The sequence below is a fragment of the Littorina saxatilis genome, linkage group LG3 (assembly GCF_037325665.1).
Source record: "Littorina saxatilis isolate snail1 linkage group LG3, US_GU_Lsax_2.0, whole genome shotgun sequence".
Classification (NCBI taxonomy): domain Eukaryota; kingdom Metazoa; phylum Mollusca; class Gastropoda; order Littorinimorpha; family Littorinidae; genus Littorina; species Littorina saxatilis.
In genome coordinates, this window is record NC_090247.1 from 68,422,077 (window position 1) to 68,439,501 (window position 17,425).

The 17,425-nt window shown below is 43.8% G+C and overlaps 1 protein-coding gene across 2 annotated transcripts in view; it reads right to left on the reverse strand.

The window, feature by feature from the left end:
- LOC138963092 (CNK3/IPCEF1 fusion protein-like) overlaps positions 1-17,403 on the reverse strand; it is a 68,466-nt gene extending 51,063 nt beyond the window's left edge. Inside the window, exons 1-6 of one of the 2 annotated variants that reach the window (XM_070335113.1) lie at positions 17,105-17,403; positions 11,902-12,065; positions 10,978-11,201; positions 9,915-10,044; positions 2,997-3,113; positions 1,631-1,690 (exon numbers count right to left, since the gene is read on the reverse strand). In XM_070335113.1, the coding sequence (XP_070191214.1) occupies positions 1,631-1,690; positions 2,997-3,113; positions 9,915-10,044; positions 10,978-11,201; positions 11,902-12,065; positions 17,105-17,222 (813 nt within the window). In that variant the 5' untranslated portion in view covers positions 17,223-17,403. The remainder of the gene's footprint in view (positions 1-1,630; positions 1,691-2,996; positions 3,114-9,914; positions 10,045-10,977; positions 11,202-11,901; positions 12,066-17,104) is intronic. The other variant, XM_070335112.1, reaches the window with a different exon arrangement.
- Positions 17,404-17,425: the final 22 nt, after the last annotated feature.

Consider the following 17,425-nt stretch of genomic DNA (forward strand, 5'->3'; position numbering starts at 1 on the left):
CATCAGAAAATAGCTTATTCTCTGCCTAACAAAATAATCACAATTGTATTCATGCCCAGAAAATACCAACTGTGACCCCCTAAAATATATATTTATTTCCTTATTCATGAGCACACCTTTTAACTCATTGTCTCCCAAGTACGGATATATCCGTACCCACTCATATGGCTGTATCTGACCAGGTACGGATATATCCGCTCAGACTGTTAGCTTCAGTCGCTTCCTGTAACGTCGATCTAACGCCTGCATTCCAGCGTGTTGATACACAGTTACTACACAGTTACTATAATTGTGAGTGACCTGCTGCAGCACAGCTGGTCTCGGCTAAAAAAAAAAAGCTTGGTCAACATAGGTGGGGTAGAAAGTGTTAAGGTTGTAATGAATGAATGCAACAACAATTAAAATGTGTATTCAATTTGTCGCAGATGTCGCAAAGTATCTGTTATATGAAAGTTTTCACTGCTGAGCTGACAAAGGGCTTAATTAACTCCTATTATTTCACGGGCTCTTAAGAAAATGCCTTTGATATCAAGTGAAGCAAACGCCGACTGTAGGTGATTTACAAACATTACGAAACAAACGATGGATCTTCTTTTTGCTTCCTTTTTGTTTTTATATATATTTGTTGAATATACATGTATTAAGATTTTTGTTTGGTTCGTTGGCGTTAAAGACTGTTTCATTACCCCCGCAATGAATGTTATTTAATGTTCAACAGCAGATGGGGGATTGTTTCCCATTCAACACCCTTACCCAAGCTGAATATGTATTCACAAAAAATCCATTAGTTTTTGCAAAAAGACAAGTTCATGCCACCAGGAGTGATTTATTTACAACCCACGTTGGAATTCCTAATTAATTTTGTGTTTAAATTTATTACTTTAATATCTATTTCCATACTTTTTTTTTTTTTTTTTTTTTTTTTTTTTACATATATATGCTTTCAATCCATTTGCGTAGTTAATTTTGTTGCAGATATAACAAAGTTGTAATGGATTCGTATTATGTCCAATATACTATATAATCAGAGAACCTTTTGATTCAAGTTGTTACTATTTATCACTCCATTTTGCTACATATGCTTCACATTGAAAAAAGTAAGTGGTATAACTTAAGGCAGCTGTACAATTCACATGTATTCATTAGAGCCTGGCCTGAGAGAGAGAGGGGCAGATTCACTGACTGTTTGACTGCATAGCTTCCAACAGTGAATATTTGAGTTTGTATCCAGATTACTTCTTCTTTTTCAAAACAGTAAGAGGATAAGTTATTGAGCGACAAAATGTAAATGTTGTCACAGTCAGTGACAGGCAATTATACAACTAACAGCAAGCATGTTATTTACATATCTCTTCTTTGCCAGGCCTTTGCTGTCAGTTTTTGCACACAATGAAAAAGTTTGCCGATTCGGCGACTTGATATGTCATGACATTCTGCCAATTGCCAACACCAAAGAACATTCCTGAACAATGAACAACAGTGCTTCCACTCTCTGCATTAAGCCTCGTATTAACTGGGAGAAGTTGACTTCACAAAGTCCACTTCATGAAGCTGGCTGCATGAAGCTTTGGCATTGAATATTTGGTAAAAAGACTCAATTAAAGACGGACGTTAGGGATGGAATACTCACCATGTCCTTGATGCTGCTGATGCCATGGATGCCGTTGTAAGCTGACTGAATGTTCATTCCCTGAAAGTCAAAACAGTTGACTTGAGTGGAGTCATTTTAAACACTCAATGTTGTTTCAGTGGCAGTGATGCCGGAGTTGCATGTTTACATATCTTTACCAAAATCATTTTAGTTTGTTTGTTTGTTCGTTCATGGGCTGAAACTCCCACGGCTTTTACGTGTATGACCGTTTTTACCCCGCCATTTAGGCAGCCATACACCGCTTTCGGAGGAAGCATGCTGGGTATTTTCGTGTTTCTATAACCCACCGAACTCTGACATGGATTACAGGATCTTTTTTGTGAGCACTTGGTCTTGTGCTTGCGTGTACACACGGGGGTGTTCGGACACCGAGGAGAGTCTGCACACAAAGTTGACTCTGAGAAATAAATCTCTCGCCGAACGTGGGGACGAACTCACGTTGACAGCGGCCAACTGGATACAAATCCAGCGCGCTACCGACTGAGCTACATCCCCGCCCAGATCATTTTAGTGATTGGCTATATAGCTGTTTTCCAACCCGCTACCTCTTTTCCAACACTCAAGATGTTTCTGTGATACTGGAGTTGCATATTTACATATCTTTACCCAAAACAAACTAGAGATTGGGCGATAGTCCTTTTCCAAACCGGTATCTTTTTTTAACACTCAAGGTTGTTTTAGTGATACCAGAGTTACTTGTTTACAAATCCTGGCTCTTACGGAAAATCAAACACAAAAAAACAATGATAACATCACATTCGTTACAGAGAAACCGGTCAAATGAGATATCAACCGGTATGTATGACTCAATTGGTTGCTCAATTCATTTCTGATATTGAGATTTTCATTGGTAAAATACCAAAAATTTCCAGTAGATATGGATCCTGATTTAAATCTGTCTAAATCAAAGACGAAATGATGGGAAGAAAGGGGTAGGAAAGATATTCAATAAAAGCATAACAGAAAGTTTGTTTGTTTGTTTGTTTGCTTAACACCCAGCCGACCACGAAGGGCCATATCAGGGCGGTGCTGCTTTGACATTTAACGTGCGCCACACACAAGACAGAAGTCGCAGCACAGGCTTCATGTCTCACCCAGTCACATTATTCTGACACCGGACCAACCAGTCCTAGCACTAACCCCATAATGCCAGACGCCAGGCGGAGCAGCCACTAGATTGCCAATTTTAAAGTCTTAGGTATGACCCGGCCGGGGTTTGAACCCACGACCTCCCGATCACGGGGCGGACGCCTTACCACTAGGCCAACCGTGCCGGTATAACAGAAAGTCTCAGAAATGAAACCATCCAGGCTGGAACAGAAGGAAGGGCAGACAATCCACCCACCAGTTCTTCCCCCTGTTTCTTGCGAATGGTGGCCTGTTCCAGCGCGGCCGGCTGTATGACAAGCGCATCCTTCGTGTTCTGAACCATTCCGTCACAGTAGTCAATCAGTACGCGGCACTGAAACACAACCAATCAGCAAATCACACACACAGGCTTCAATAACTGGTGTTTATACCCAAAGCAGTATGCTTGTAATCATACTGTGCGCTCCATTGATTTAAATACGTGGCATAGTTTGTTGCAAAATATTTCACCATAATTTTGTCTGTATTAGTACAACTGTTCAGCATAATTTGGTGTGCATTAGTACAACTGTTCACCATAATTTGGTGTGCATTAGTAATGTATAACTAAAGAAGAGTCTATGCTCTTGTAACGGTTACATTTTGTTAAAGCTGTACCGGGTAGTGCCAAACTATTTGAACGTGTACACCTGAAACATGTTCACCGCCATGACGGAATCAAAACTATCCAGAAGAAATTGTATCAATTTCAATGCTGTAAAGCCCCATTCCTTCTCACAAAAGGTTTAGAGAACAATTAATTTCATGAAAACAGTGTTTGAGCTTTTTATTTGCAAATCTAAATCGAAAATTTTATTGTAAATTTTCATTTAATAAATATACCTACCCGAATCACATGTAGCATTGACACAATCGGAGATGCTAGGTTCTGTACAGGCTAACCGTCTAAGGGAAGCAACCCCAACCACAAAAGTGTAAACGTAGCCATGGTAATGCCCATACACCCGGGGAGTTACCTCCCCTCGTGCATGCCACGTCACCACTGCTACTGAACACGTGGTTCCTATCATTCGACCTAAAGAATAAATTCTCCAAATCAAAAGCGGGGTTGGCGGGAGGGAATATACTATGTGATTCGGGTAGGTATATTTATTAAATGAAAATTTACAATAAAATTTTCGATTAAATTACATATTCCTACTCCGAATCACATGTAGCAGATTGCAACAACAAGGCGGTGGGAAAGAAAAATCCAACTCACTCAAAAAACCTTGCCGAAAACCTGGACCGCTGCCAAAGAATCAGGGCGGTCCCAGTGGGAAAGAAAATCTAACCCACTCAAAAAGCCCTTGGCAGGGCTGGCCCACTGCCAACAGGCAGTGAGGGAACCGAGGAAAGTCCTGATTGACAGCCGAGAAGTATCTCAGGCAAAAGCGTAAGAGACAACCTCAGAGATCCAGAAAGCTGTGCTCAGCACTTCTTCCAATCTCCTAGCCGTAAAAAACAGCACAGGAATAGACCCAAGCCTTGGATAAATAACCCTGGCGAGCCAAGGGAAAGACAAGCTTCCCCCCCCCCCTTTTAATGGAAGGAAATGCTAATGTCCTGAGAAGATCCGTGCGTAAGGTTGTCCCCTCAACTGAGAAGGACGAACCCCCGCGGTGACCTTAAGACAACCATGCCAAAGTCTGCAAACCTTGGGATGTAGTAAAGCCCAAAAGGCTTGTGAGAAAGAAGTCAGCTCAAAATAAGAGTGACCAATCCCCACGAAAGAGCGAGAGAGAGACATCCAAGCACTACGTACCAGAGTCCACCTCGAAGAGAAAACTCACAATAGAAGGTCGCCAGTCATCCCCTACCAGTCCCTGCGAACGCAGGGAGAGAGGTAGCACCCGACAGCAGCCACTTACGACTGTGCGTAAGCTACCGGAAGTGAGGCCCCACGGTGGTCAAAACCGATGTGACTGGCAACCATAAACAAAATGGCTAAAAGCCAGAATGTTCCCAAAACAGTCTGCTTGAAGGTAATCGAGAGTGAATCAAAAACCTAAAGCAGAAAACCAAGACTGGTAAACGTAAACCGTGAAGCCAGCCAGCCATAAGACTCCCGAAACCAGAGTTCTCAGGGAAAAAACAGGCAGTTAACTTCCTAGCCAAATCAAGAGCCTACCTGAGTTTGGCCAGAAACCCAGAGCGCGTCTGTCCCTGTCTGAAGACAGAGTCCAACGCGGAGAAAAACGGACAACCGCCCTAGACAAAGTTGCCTTTTGTAGCCGGGCGACTGTAAGGAAACCCGACCCAACGGACGTCATCCGGACTCGCCTCATACTAAGATGAGGAAGAAGAGAGGAAAGGCCCAAGACTGAAGTCACAGGAACCAAACCTTAGCTAAACCTCTGCCCGAAGGAGAAGAGTAGCCAAAACCTGAGAGAGAGGAGGAAAGCCACAAAGAACTACTCCTCAAACATCCATTGTCCAAGACAATGCCCCCTCAGGAAAATCTGAATGTAACCTCCGAGGCCAACTCAAGCGTACCTTAAGTTTGGACGAAACACCAGAACGCGTCTGATCACTAGAGAAAGACAGAGTCCGACTCGATGAAAGACAACAAGGACCAAAGTCCAAACGTTTGTGGCCAAACAGGGGTAACCTGAATCCAGAGAACCCCACCCAAACGAAAATCGTCCTATCCAATCTCTTAAAAAGAGAGAACAAAGGAAAGAAAAGACGAAGTTCGAAGCCACAAGAAACGGGAAGGCAACAACCACCATCGCCGCAACGTGGAATGGCTGTTGCCCAGCCAAGGCTGCCTATAGGCTGCCAGCTTAGCTTAACCAGAGGAATGAGCATGCTTCTGCTAAGCATGTTTCTGAGTATGCTAGCCTTACCTTCCTTCAACCCTTGTAAAGCAGTCAGAGACCTGCTGATCTCTACTCGACTGAAACTCTACTGCAGGCAAAGTTTAAGCGACTCTCTTTGACTGTTCAGGGAACTGAGAATGCGAAAGAAACGAGTCCCTCCGACACCCGCCGTACGAGCGTAGTGAAGGAAGGGCAGCCTCATCTGCTCCATGCTCACCCTAGCAAGGGCTGGCCAACAGAGTAGAGAAAGGAGGCAAGTTCCAAAGGCTGAATAAGCAAGAAGGAACAGAAGGTGAAGCCCGTGTAGCCGAGGCCAGTCAAGGCTGAGCATGTTCCGGAACTGAACCATAGTAGAAACAGCGGCAGAACCAAAACACTAGAGATACCACTTTCGGGAGGAGATGGCCTAGCCAAAACCTGCAAACCGTGGTACCTACAAAAGGTGACTAAGGAACCGGAAGTAGGAAAACATCCTATCTTCACGGAACGGAAGTCCGACATCGACAACGAAGTCAACCAACAAGGAAGCCACCAATGTCGATGCACCCAACGGGAAATCCTGAGCCGAAGCTCCGAGCTTCGACGGAAATCCAGAACGTGTTCGATTGCTGACCAAAGACTGAAAATCAGAATAGCTCAGCTACGAACGCAACCGAAGTCACAGTTGCTGGTGGTAAACTGATGAATGAGATGACCGGAAAACCGGAAAACCATCCAACCGGAAAAAGACCTGACTCATCCCCCTAATGACGGTCGTGAATAGGGGAAACGTCCAGGGCCACCCGAACTGAATAGGCAGTAAACTCAACACCCAACAGGTAAAGTGAAGACTGCCCCGGCTGAGGCTGAAAGCCTAAATGCCCGTAGGCCAGCCGCTGTCCCTCACCCCCCGACCTCCGAAGGAGTGTCAGGAAGAGGAGAAGTGTATCCGAACAGAGCCGGAAATGCAGCAGACAAAACCGCAAAAAACGGAAGCGAAAGTTGCATAGAGTAGACTGAGGCCGGAAGCCCAAACGCCCGTAGGCCAGTCCTCTGTCAACTCCAGTCAAAACCGCAAAGTGTACTTGAAATGGAGGACTTATGCTTCCAGTAAAACCGGAAACGCCACGCCGACAACGGCTGCCGCCCTGTGAAACACAAATGCCCACGACGGAACAAGAGTGAGACAGAACAGAAGAGGACTGGGGCCGGAACCCGAACGCCCGTAGGCCAGTCCTCGATCAACCCCAGACAAGCCACAACGTGCGCTTGTGATGGAGAACCTATGCTTCCAGACAGGAAGTGTAGGGGGCCGAAGCCCCGTCCGGGAAAAAACTTCGACGTGACCTCTGCCGCAGCTAAGAGGACAGCGTTAAGCCTCTTTCCCGATAACCAGCACGTGTGGAATCGCTGACGACAGACTGAATGTCCGACACAACCAGCGAAAAAACCGAAGTCCACGTACTGGTGGAAGGCCGGTGAAACGGCATAACCGGAAAACCGGAAATCCGTCCCCCCCCCGACGTCGTCCTAACTCATGCCTTGACCAGGCTAAGAGAGAGAAGACGGCAAGTCTGCAGCCGCCGGCACCGGAACGGCAGTCGACGCGACAACCGAAGGTTGAAACGCTGACTACATCGGCCAGGGCTAAGACAACACCTGCCCGAAGGGCTGGCGTTGCTCCTCGGCTACCGACATCCTGAAGGAAGTGGAAGCGAAAGGAGCAGTAAATCCGGGCGGAGCCGGAAAGCACCAGACGAGACCGCGAAAAGCGGAAGCGCCGAATGCGAGGACGGAGGCCGGAAGCCCGAATGCCCTAAAGGCAACGTCCGGTCAACCCCGGAAACGACCACAGCGGGTGCGTACGTCAGAGGACCTATGCTTCCAGCGAGTGCCGGAAGCGCAGCGCCAGAAACGGCTACCGCCATTGCTCCGCCACACAATGGTCTTCGAGGAAGCCAGGGTGTGACTGAACAGAGGACGAATGCCCGGGGGGCAACGTCCGGTCAACCCCGGAAACGACCACAGCGGGTGCGTACGTCAGAGGACCTATGCTTCCAGCGAGTGCCGGAAGCGCAGCGCCGGAAACGGCTACCGCCACTGCTCCGCCACACAATGGTCTTCGAGGAAGCCAGGGTGCGACTGAACAGAGGACGAATGCCCGGGGGGCAACGTCCGGTCAACCCCGGAAACGACCACAGCGGGTGCGCACATCGGGGGACCTGGTCAACCCCGGAAACGACCACAGCGGGTGCGTACATCGGGGGGCCTATGCTTCCGGCGAGTGCCGGAAGCGCAGCAGTCGGAAACGGCTAGACAACTCCGGAAACGACCCCAGCGGGTGCGTACGTCGGAGAAGTAGCCGGAACCAACTGCCGCCATTGCTCAGCCACACAATGGTCTTCAGTGAAGCCAGGGTGCGACTGAACAGGGGTTTGCGGGTCGTGAACCCGCCGAAAAGAGCTGTGTCCCAGCAGGGACTGTCCGACGGCCTCACGAGGGCCTGTGAACCAGCTCGACTTACTTGAATCGCCAACCACAGCGGTAGAAGACGAAGAAGCAAAACATCCGCCCTAGACAACGTCTCGGCCGGAAGCGTCAAAGAAGCCAACAAGGTGTCGTCGCCCACAAACAGCGGGACCAACGGAAGACGCAGGCTTGGCACGCGACAATTTCTTCACAAAGATAACGCAGACACCTGCAACACCTGATCTGCGAACGGCAGAGAAGGCGAGGAGAAGAAACAGGACGTACAACAGTATATGACTGCCCCACAAAGTGTTTGTTCGAGGCAGAAAGAGTAACGAACAAAACATAAAAAACATGTTAAATCCGAAACCACGACAAGTCCTACGGACTGGTAGATACCTGCTAAAGCCTAGCCAAGTAAACCACTGTCAGCGACGCTGACACACAAAATGGCGGCCAAGCGATAAGTTACTGGACAAAATTTAGAAGTCCAAAACGGACGAAAATTAAGCAATAACAAAAATTCCTGTCAAAGAAATGACGAAATATGAAATGGCTTACCAACTAACAAAGCAGAAGGCAAAAACGCAGGTAAAGTAAGGAGAACCTCACCATAACATAGGCCTAGCCACATAAATAAGCTGTCAGGAAAGCTGAGCAACCGAACGTGGCGGCCACAAGATAAGTTACTGAAACGCATTTAGGAGTCCAAACGGACAAAAAAGTCAGCAACTATAGGTAAATTCCTGTCAAACTAAAGACAAGAAGGAACAAGCTTACCAGCTAAACAAAGCAGAAAGCAAGTAAGAAGGTAAAATTACGTTTACCTCCAAAATACATGGCCTAGCCACAAAAATCTGTCAACTCATGCTGACAACAAAAATGGCGGCCAACAGTAGTCACTGAAATATCACAGGTCCAAATACGGACGAAAATCAGCAACTACCACAAATTTCCTGTCAAAATAATGACCAAAATGGAAAGAGCTCACCAACTACGAAGCAGGAGGCAAGATAGACGGTAACGTGGCCGGTGGGTGTCAAAACAACACCAACAGCGCAGCCACAGGGGAGCCCAAAAATACAACAACCTGCTCCCTCGAAAGCTGTAAGGTCGAATGATAGGAACCACGTGTTCAGTAGCAGTGGTGACGTGGCATGCACGAGGGGAGGTAACTCCCCGGGTGTATGGGCATTACCATGGCTACGTTTACACTTTTGTGGTTGGGGTTGCTTCCCTTAGACGGTTAGCCTGTACAGAACCTAGCATCTCCGATTGTGTCAATGCTACATGTGATTCGGAGTAGGAATATGTAATTTAATGCTGTGTTATTGGTAGTCTTTCGAGAACTAGTACATTCCGATCCCCTAATGCCAGTGTATTTGTTTACGTTATGTGATGCACTTTAGTCCCATACCGCATGAAACGTGCATGCGTTTGCTAGACTGTAGGTTTGACTTCCTAAATCTAACGGTCTTAATCTGCTTTGATGAGTGCATACCTATCACTATCAGGACTAAATACAATACGATGATGAACGGAAGTTGGAACTCTTGACACAAAAGAAGAAGAAAACTGCTCCCTGATTAAAATTCATTTAATTATTTTGCATACATGTAGTAGCATTTCTGAGCAAATCATTGCAGATTTTTCTAAATTACTTTACAGCGAATGTCCCTTGAACTTTTTAAGGTTCAATTCGTCAAAAAACTTTCCCAAAATGGCCCCATAGGTGTTATATCTTTAAATATTAAACCTAACCGGATACTACCTGGAAACACACACACAGACACACACAAAACACACACACAAACAACAGTGTCAGCTGAAAACTGCCTCTCATTCCAACACAAATCTTAACTTACAGACTTGATGATGGCCTCTTCTGGGTCAACATAGCTCGACTCGCGCTGGGTCACGGTAACAAGGTCAAGGCCAAGCTTCACTATAGCGTTCCGCATGCGGCAAATGTCGTAGACTCCTTCAAAGGGTGCCCTGTGAGAGTAAAAATACGTCGCAGTGTCAGTCAGTGGCTCCTCCCACTTGGGACCTTTGGAAGAGCGTGAGTTTAAAAATGCAGGTTAAATTTAACAACTTAGTGACCACAGACCTGCCAACCCCTTGGGAAGCCTTAAGTGTAACAATTTAGAAATTTTGGGAATTTTCAGCATGGCGAATGGTGTTTAAGTGTAGCATTGTCTAAACATTAATTTGCACATCCACATTTATGCTCATTCGCGCAAGAATATATATACTTTTTTAAACTTATTTAGAAAGCAGGAAAATACTAGAGAGTATGACGCTTTTCTGTATGGACCATGTTTTTTTACCCATATTGTAACCACTACAGGGAATGAGAATCAGAAATGAGTACCAGGACTCACAAGAAAGAGAGAACTATTGCATGCTTGTGGTTATTTGTTTGAGCATAGCAATTTTAGGTAACAACGAAGCACTTTGCCTTAAAATGTAGCATGTTACGCTCAAAACGTAACAGTTGGCAGCTCTGTGACCAGAACATCTAGGTTTAGTAAGTTCTTGAAAGGGAGGAAGTCTAACCCACACACAAAACGAAAAAACTATGACAGATTATATGGATACTTAAAAAAAAAAATCCAGCGATGGAGATGTGCACTCTCTCAGGAAACATCTCTCTGAATGAAGACTAAAGACAATACAGTGGAAGTAACCCCCCTTTTAAGACCCCCCAATTTAAGACTCCCTCCTTTTTAAGACCTTTTTTTCTCAGACTTTCTGTTTAGATCCTATGCAAAATTACCTCCATTTTAAGACTCCCTCCTTGTTAAGACCCGATTTTCTCCGACTTTTAGAGGTCTTAAACGGGGGGTTCCACTGTAAGATGAAGACAAAAGCAAACCATTAAAAAATGGTACTGCACATTCATGTACACAACTGCAGTGCACTCACCTATCCAACCAAGAGACCAGATTTTTCAGAGTGGCCAGCATATCAGCCACATAGGACAAGATGGTGATTGACAATCGTTTCCGCTGATGCTCCCCACGGGACATGTTTGCTCGATTCTGATCGTTCTCTTTCGTCCGCAACTGAATCTCCGCTACCAGGTTACGGGCCTTACATCCCAGCTGCAGCGCCATGGACTGAAGGTTCTCTGTATCAAGAGTGTAGCGCTGAAACAAAACAAAGACATTTTTAATAACAATGGTAGAAATCCGAAACAGATTGACCACTAATTTACATTTTAATTTATCTCAAACCCATATCAAAACAATTAAACATGGTTGTGATGTCACACACACACACACCAACATTTAAAATGCCTTTTCTTGATACACTTTCAATACATTTAAGAACAAAATAACACTTTTCTTCTGTATAGTGTATTAATTTTGCTCCCTCAGAAAGCGTATCAAACCAAGCATTCCTCTAGCTCCGTAACCAGGGGTCACGCAGCATTTTTTAATATAACATATGTTGTACGCACCATCATCGGAAAATAGACGAATTCTGAAAATAACTATGTCGGGTTTGTATGGGTTGTGGGAGAGTGACCTTTTCTTGCAAAACCTCCGGTCCAAAAGTTTCCAACAGACCTCTCGCTAGAGATTGGTCAATTCTTTGTTTGTTGGAGGTTTTGCAAGAATATGTCAATTTAGGACAAACTCCAATGGCTGTCAATGTTATGCTATATGGCCAAATAAATTCCTGTTGTTCTTATTCTTCTCTTATACAACACCTACAAACCCGAAGGAGTCATTTCCAAAAGTAGTCTATTGCGCCATTAGCTCTCTGAAAATTACTTCCCTTTGTTTATCAGATCAAAAATAGAAAAACATGAGAAAAGCAAGCGTAAGCGTGATGGCTGCCTACCAGAGACCGCAGTAGATCAACAGCCTCCAGCACCAGCTCTTGATGTCCCAGCTTGTTGATGCCGAATTTCTCCAGATCGGAGTGGTTGAGCATCATCAGCTTTCTGCCGTTGACAGCGTGAGCTTTGAACAGCGGAACGTACTGAGCCACCGACTCATCCAGGCCTGTTGAAATAACAACTGATAAATTTGATCACTAGTGGGAAAAAACAATAACAAATAAGATGACTAAGTTCCTACAGTACAGTGGAACACCTGTTGTAAGACCCTCTGGTTGGGGCGGGGATGTAGCTCAGTCGGTAGCGCGCTGGATTTGTATCCAGTTGGCCGCTGTCAGCGTGAGTTCGTCCCCACGTTCGGCGAGATATTTATTTCTCAGAGTCAACTTTGTGTGCAGACTCTCCTCGGTGTCCGAACACCCCCGTGTGTACACGCAAGCACAAGACCAAGTGCGCACGAAAAAAATCCTGTAATCCATGTCAGAGTTCGGTGGGTTATAGAAACACGAAAATACCCAGCATGCTTCCTCCGAAAACGGCGTAAGGCTGCCTAAATGGCGGGGTAAAAAACGGTCATACACGTAAAATTCCACTCATGCAAAAAACACGAGTGTACGTGGGAGTTTCAGCCCACGAACGCAGAAGCAGAAGAAGACCCTCTGGTTTATGACTCGTTCTTTCTTTCTTTATTTGGTGTTTAACGTCGTTTTCAACCACGAAGGTTATATCGCGACGGGGAAAGGGGGGGATGGGATAGAGCCACTTGTTAATTGTTTCTTGTTCACAAAAGCACCAACCAAAAAACTGCTCCAGGGGCTTGCAACGTAGTACAATATATGACCTTACTGGGAGAATGCAAGTTTCCAGTACAAAGGACTTAACATTTCTTACATACTGCTTGACTAAAATCTTTACAACCATTGACTATATTCTATACAAGAAACACTTAACAAGGGTAAAAGGAGAAACAGAATCCGTTAGTCGCCTCTTACGACATGCTGGGGAGCATCGGGTAAATTCTTCCCCCAAACCCGCGGGGGGTTTATGACTCGTTATCTTTTAACTTTAAGACCCTGTTTTATCCAATTTTTGTTTCATATACCCTGTGTCATTTTACCCCTATTTTTGTTTCATATACCCTGTGTCATTTTACCCCAATTTTTGTTTCATATACCCTGTGTCATTTTACCCCAATTTTTGTTTCATATACCCTGTGTCATTTTACCCCAATTTTTGTTTCATATACCCTGTGTCATTTTACCCCAATTTTTGTTTCATATACCCTGTGTCATTTTACCCCAATTTTTGTTTCATATACCCTGTGTCATTTTACCCCAATTTTTGTTTCATATACTCGGTGTCATTTTACCCCAATTTTTGTTTCATATACCCTGTGTCATTTTACCCCAATTTTTGTTTCATATACCCTGTGTCATTTTACCCCAATTTTTGTTTCATATACCCTGTGTTATTTTACCCCAATTTTTGTTTCATATACCCTGTGTCATTTTACCCTGTGTCATTTTACCCCAATTTTTGTTTCATATACCCTGTGTCATTTTACCCCAATTTTTGTTTCATAATACCCTGTGTCATTTTACCCCAATTTTTGTTTCATATACCCTGTGTCATTTTACCCCAATTTTTGTTTCATATAACCTGTGTCATTTTACCCCAATTTTTGTTTCATATACCCTGTGTCATTTTACCCCAATTTTTGTTTCATATACCCTGTGTCATTTTACCCCAATTTTTGTTTCATATACCCTGTGTCATTTTACCCCAATTTTTGTTTCATATACCCTGTGTCATTTTACCCTGTGTAATTTTACCTTGTGTCATTTTACCCTGTGTCATTATACCCTGTGTCATTATACCCTAGTGTGTCATTATACCCTAGTGTGTCATTTTACCCTGTGTCATTTTACCCTGTGTCATTTTACCCCAATTTAAAGACCCCCTCCTTTTTAAGACCTATTTTCTGAGATGTTTGGAGGTCTTAAAACGGGGGGGGTTCACTGTTCCTTCGAGCTGAAAATTCAAACCTGGTTTTGTTTGTTTGCTTGTTTTTTGTGTGGGTGTGCATTTGTGTGTTTGTTTGTTTGTGTGGAGTTATTATGTGGTGTTATTTTACCTAATTTTCCAACACTACGGAATAAAAGTTATTATCCCATGACCTGCCTCTTTGTCTCTGTTAGCTGAGAAGGTGATTATTCTGAATAATCCATCACAACCATATGGATGTTCCCATCACAACCGAGTTTCGATCTCAACTGTCATTGGTCATTGTCTTTGATTTCAGAGTACTTGAATAATTTATAGAGGTCATCTGCATATTCAGAGTTTACAGATGGACTACTTTTTTCAACATACGACTGAAATAGTTTGTGGTGTCAAAGTCAATATCACGTATGGGTACAGGCCTACATGTGTCAATATTGAGAAAATAAAGAATACTTCATACGATACGCACATTCTGCATGGATTTAAAGAGCGGAGTCGAGATATTTCGCTGGCTGAAGCGACTGCATGGTCAAAGGCATGTTCAACGAATATCGCGAGTGAGATTAAGGGACGATACTCCCTAATTTTTACACAGACGGCCATCTACACAGAACCGTAAGAGAGAGAGAGAGAGAGAGAGAGAGAGAGAGAGAGAGAGAGAGAGAGAGAGAGAGAGAGAGAGAGAGAGAGAGAGAGAGAGAGAGCAATCAAAACACAACCCAGTCACCTGGTAGTTCGAAAACTCAATCTGAAACTGACATCGATTGTCGAAGGCATGCCTGCGGTGCATAACTCTGGAAAAGTTGTCGTAGCTGGGAACCCGTTGAGATCCATTCCAACGCAAAAACAATTATCAGAAGAGTCACCATGAAGTCAAATCAAACGTTAGGTTTTCTCATTTGGTTATTTGCTTTGGCTTTAAGTGTATTGCTTCGATTGATAGCTGAATCTGCTTGCAACCGTGCTGTTCAAGACTGTTCGAACTGTCGTCTGCTAGACGGGCTTGTGTGAATCCGAGTCGAGTCAACTGCGGGGTTCAGCGACAAATGAGGGAGTGGCATCAAAATGAAAAGAAGAAGACGAAAAGAAGTTGGAGATACAGTTAAGATATATGGGGAAGAGAAGAGGATGTGAGGTGTAAGATGTATCCAACCAGGTGTTCAGACTCAAGACCGGGACAAAGTAGAAAGCGATGTACCGCGACCGACTCTCAGTGCCGACATACAACTTCCAAGCTTTATTGCTTAACGTCTACAACAGGCGAAGTATTGAAGTTTTGGCTCACCTAAACCCGACGACTGAATATATGTAAGTGATCCACGTGTGAAAACCAAAACAGAACAGCGCAATGACAGCCAACATTTCTATCCCCGACTGACAAACAGTAACACTGCATGCGAACTGACTTGGGTCAACGATCAAACCAGCACGGCCCGAACTGAATTTGTTGCGCTGCCATTATCGTGCGCAATTCTGGTAAAAATATAAATCCGGTATGCCGAATTGAGTATAACGAAAGCCGATGTCAAATACACACAGGGATATTATTTTAAAATGACTTTCAAAATGTAAAAGCAGATAGCAGACCTTTTTATAAGCAATATGAATGACTGAATGTCCACATACAAGTCGAATGACGCCGTCCATTATGCTGACAAATGGGAACTAGCTTTGCGTATGAACTCATTGACATGAATTTCGACTGCGGAGGCTTTTGGCAAGCCGAAAACAGGCACGGGTAGGTTTTAGTGGAAAAAGTAAGTGTTTTTAATGAAAACGTCGGAGTAATGGGATAAATAGCTTACACACCTCGTCCTGAATATCTTGCATATTTTCCCTCGGGTCGATTTTCAGGTATTACCTCGCCAAAGGCTCGGTAATACCTGAAAATCGACCCTCGGGAAAATATGCAAGATAATCAGAACTCGGAGTGTGTAACCTATATACAATGTTTCGAAATCAGAAAAATCTCCCTTGAGACTATAAGATAGCTCTGACTTCGTCAAGTTTAGCCCTTGATTTAACATCCTGAATGGTTTGAAAATCAGGAAACCCACCAAGGAATTGTCTTGATACAGGAATTCCTGATGCGAAGCTTCCATCCTTGTCACTTTAAGCAAAACAGTTACTTCAAAGACATATCCGCTTATGACGTCAAAAGATAAAACTTCCACTGATGCAGTTTTTCATATCCTAAGGCCAAAAAAAAAAAAATCTGTTTACGGTAATATCCTTAAGGCAAAAAAAATAGTCGGTAGGTCGGGATTTTTATTTTTATTTTTTCTCCAAAAAAACATATTTTTAAATTATTTTGCCAAAAAACAAAGACATGTATTTTTCTTTATTTTTTTTATTTTTTTTATCTTCCCAAATGCCAAAAAAAGTCTAGGGTCGCGCAAAAAAATAGGGTCGGTCGGGATACCGTAAACAGACTATTTTATTTTTTTTGCCTAACAGCAGCCATTGTGACTCAGTTTGTCAATCAAGGAACATATTTGCATTCTCAGCATCAATTAAACCACAAGAATTTATTATAGCCATACTTATTGCACTTGAATATTGCAATAATTTGAAAAAAATGGACAGTACCCAGCATAAATTCAGATTCACAAACCATGAAAGTGCACTGATATTGCCGCATTGGTAAATTTAACTGATTTTCAACATGTGAATTTTTTTTTTAGCTAACATTTGGATGAGACGATACTTCCACTTTTGACAGAATTTTTGCTCCTTGGCCATAATGACAGTAATTAATTTTTCTGCTAAAATCATTGCTTCCAGTTCCAGGCAATCACGCATGGTCCAAAATTTAGAACATTTTGACTTCTGTCCATTAAAAACAACAATAACATCAATAAGCTAGACAGACAGACAGACGAAAGGAATCATCCTGAATGAAAGAGTGAAAGAAAGAGCTGTGCGTGTGTGTGTGTATGTGTGTGTGTGTGTGTGTGAGAGAGAGATATGTAACTGACACATCCTCTTTCACCTTTCTGACAGATCATCCAAGAGATCAATCCCAAGGTCTGACACTGACAAATCTAGACACTGACAATTTGCGTCGTCTGCTCTACGAAGTCAATTCTTTGACGGAACTGGACACCATTTACAACTTCTTGGAACCTTGACACTGTCAAATGGACATTTATTTGAAGACAAAAATATCAAAGTTGTAAGTTAAACATTGTTTTCACTTACCCTGCAGCCAGTTTGCGACCTCCTGAGACGTCCAGTTTTCGAACAGAATATGCTGTGCTTGATACGACGCCATTGCTGCAGACGTGGAGGTGTACCAAGTTTTAATTAAGGTTAACATTCAGGAACAGACGAGACTGCTACTTCTAAAGCAGTCGCATCAACAACGAGTAACAGTTAATCCTGTTCAATTACTAGACAAGCTGCAATCGTCACCATGGTATGACAAGAATGCGACGAACGTAGATTGCAGCTCTCGGCTGGTTTCCTTGATTATGCCGGAAGTCGACTTACCATAGGCTAATGAGGAGGTAACTCTCACGG